This window comes from Cariama cristata, unplaced genomic scaffold, assembly GCF_000690535.1.
Source record: "Cariama cristata isolate BGI_N322 unplaced genomic scaffold, ASM69053v1 scaffold32334, whole genome shotgun sequence".
NCBI lineage: Eukaryota > Metazoa > Chordata > Aves > Cariamiformes > Cariamidae > Cariama > Cariama cristata.
Genome location: NW_009611951.1, coordinates 568 through 1,269, shown reverse-complemented (window position 1 = coordinate 1,269; position 702 = coordinate 568). Strand labels below are relative to the sequence as shown.

Genomic DNA, 702 nt, shown 5'->3' with positions numbered 1-702 from the left:
AGTTTATTAGCTCTTACAATGGACTACAAAACCTCGCAGGGTTCCTTCCAAGCTGAATGATTCTGTGATTTGAATAGCTGAGCCATGAACTGCATTTCATAAGCTTTAAAACAACCTCAAGCCTGTAAAAAGAGCCCCTCCTATACTGATTCTGGTATATACTGTCCCAAAGCAGACAATTCAGGCTCCAGTTCCTTCTCTTCACCTGCACAGAATCAGCTGCCATACTGAGGAGGTCACAGGGGTGAAACAGACAGCCATGCATGTGGGCCACAATACACAAAAAGATTTTCCTACCCGCTCTGCGAAGTACCCGACTCCAAAGTATCAACCAGCTGATCTGCACACTCTGTCTTTTGGGCTGAGTCTTCATTTTCTAACAATAAACAGAATATAGGGAGAGAAGGTGAAATAAATTTTGGTCTTTAGAATACACAGACGGGAGAAAAAACTACAGCCAGCACTCAAACATTGACAAGGTCACATGGCTGTGGAACGAAGGCCTGTGCCAACCAGTTTTTCACATTATGAGCTGTATCTACACCTTGCAGAACAAAGATTTTTAATAACCTGAACTCTAGGAAAGGGAGAACAAAAATCCACGCATGTCTTTGGTGCAGAACTACTCTCAGAAGCAGGGTTCATTCAGGAACCACCAATCCTAGCTTTAGAAGGAGAGAACAAGGCCAAATTTCATCATGT

At 43.0% G+C, this 702-nt stretch overlaps 1 protein-coding gene across 1 annotated transcript in view; it reads right to left on the bottom strand.

The window, feature by feature from the left end:
- The window catches only part of TMED8 (transmembrane emp24 protein transport domain containing 8), a gene marked incomplete at its 5' end in the record, with an annotated part of 4,183 nt that extends 3,807 nt beyond the window's left edge, over positions 1 to 376 (bottom strand). The window contains one exon of the mRNA XM_009698423.1: positions 298 to 376. Coding sequence (XP_009696725.1) covers positions 298 to 376 — 79 coding nt within the window. The remainder of the gene's footprint in view (positions 1 to 297) is intronic.
- Between the last annotated feature and the right edge of the window lie 326 nt (positions 377 to 702).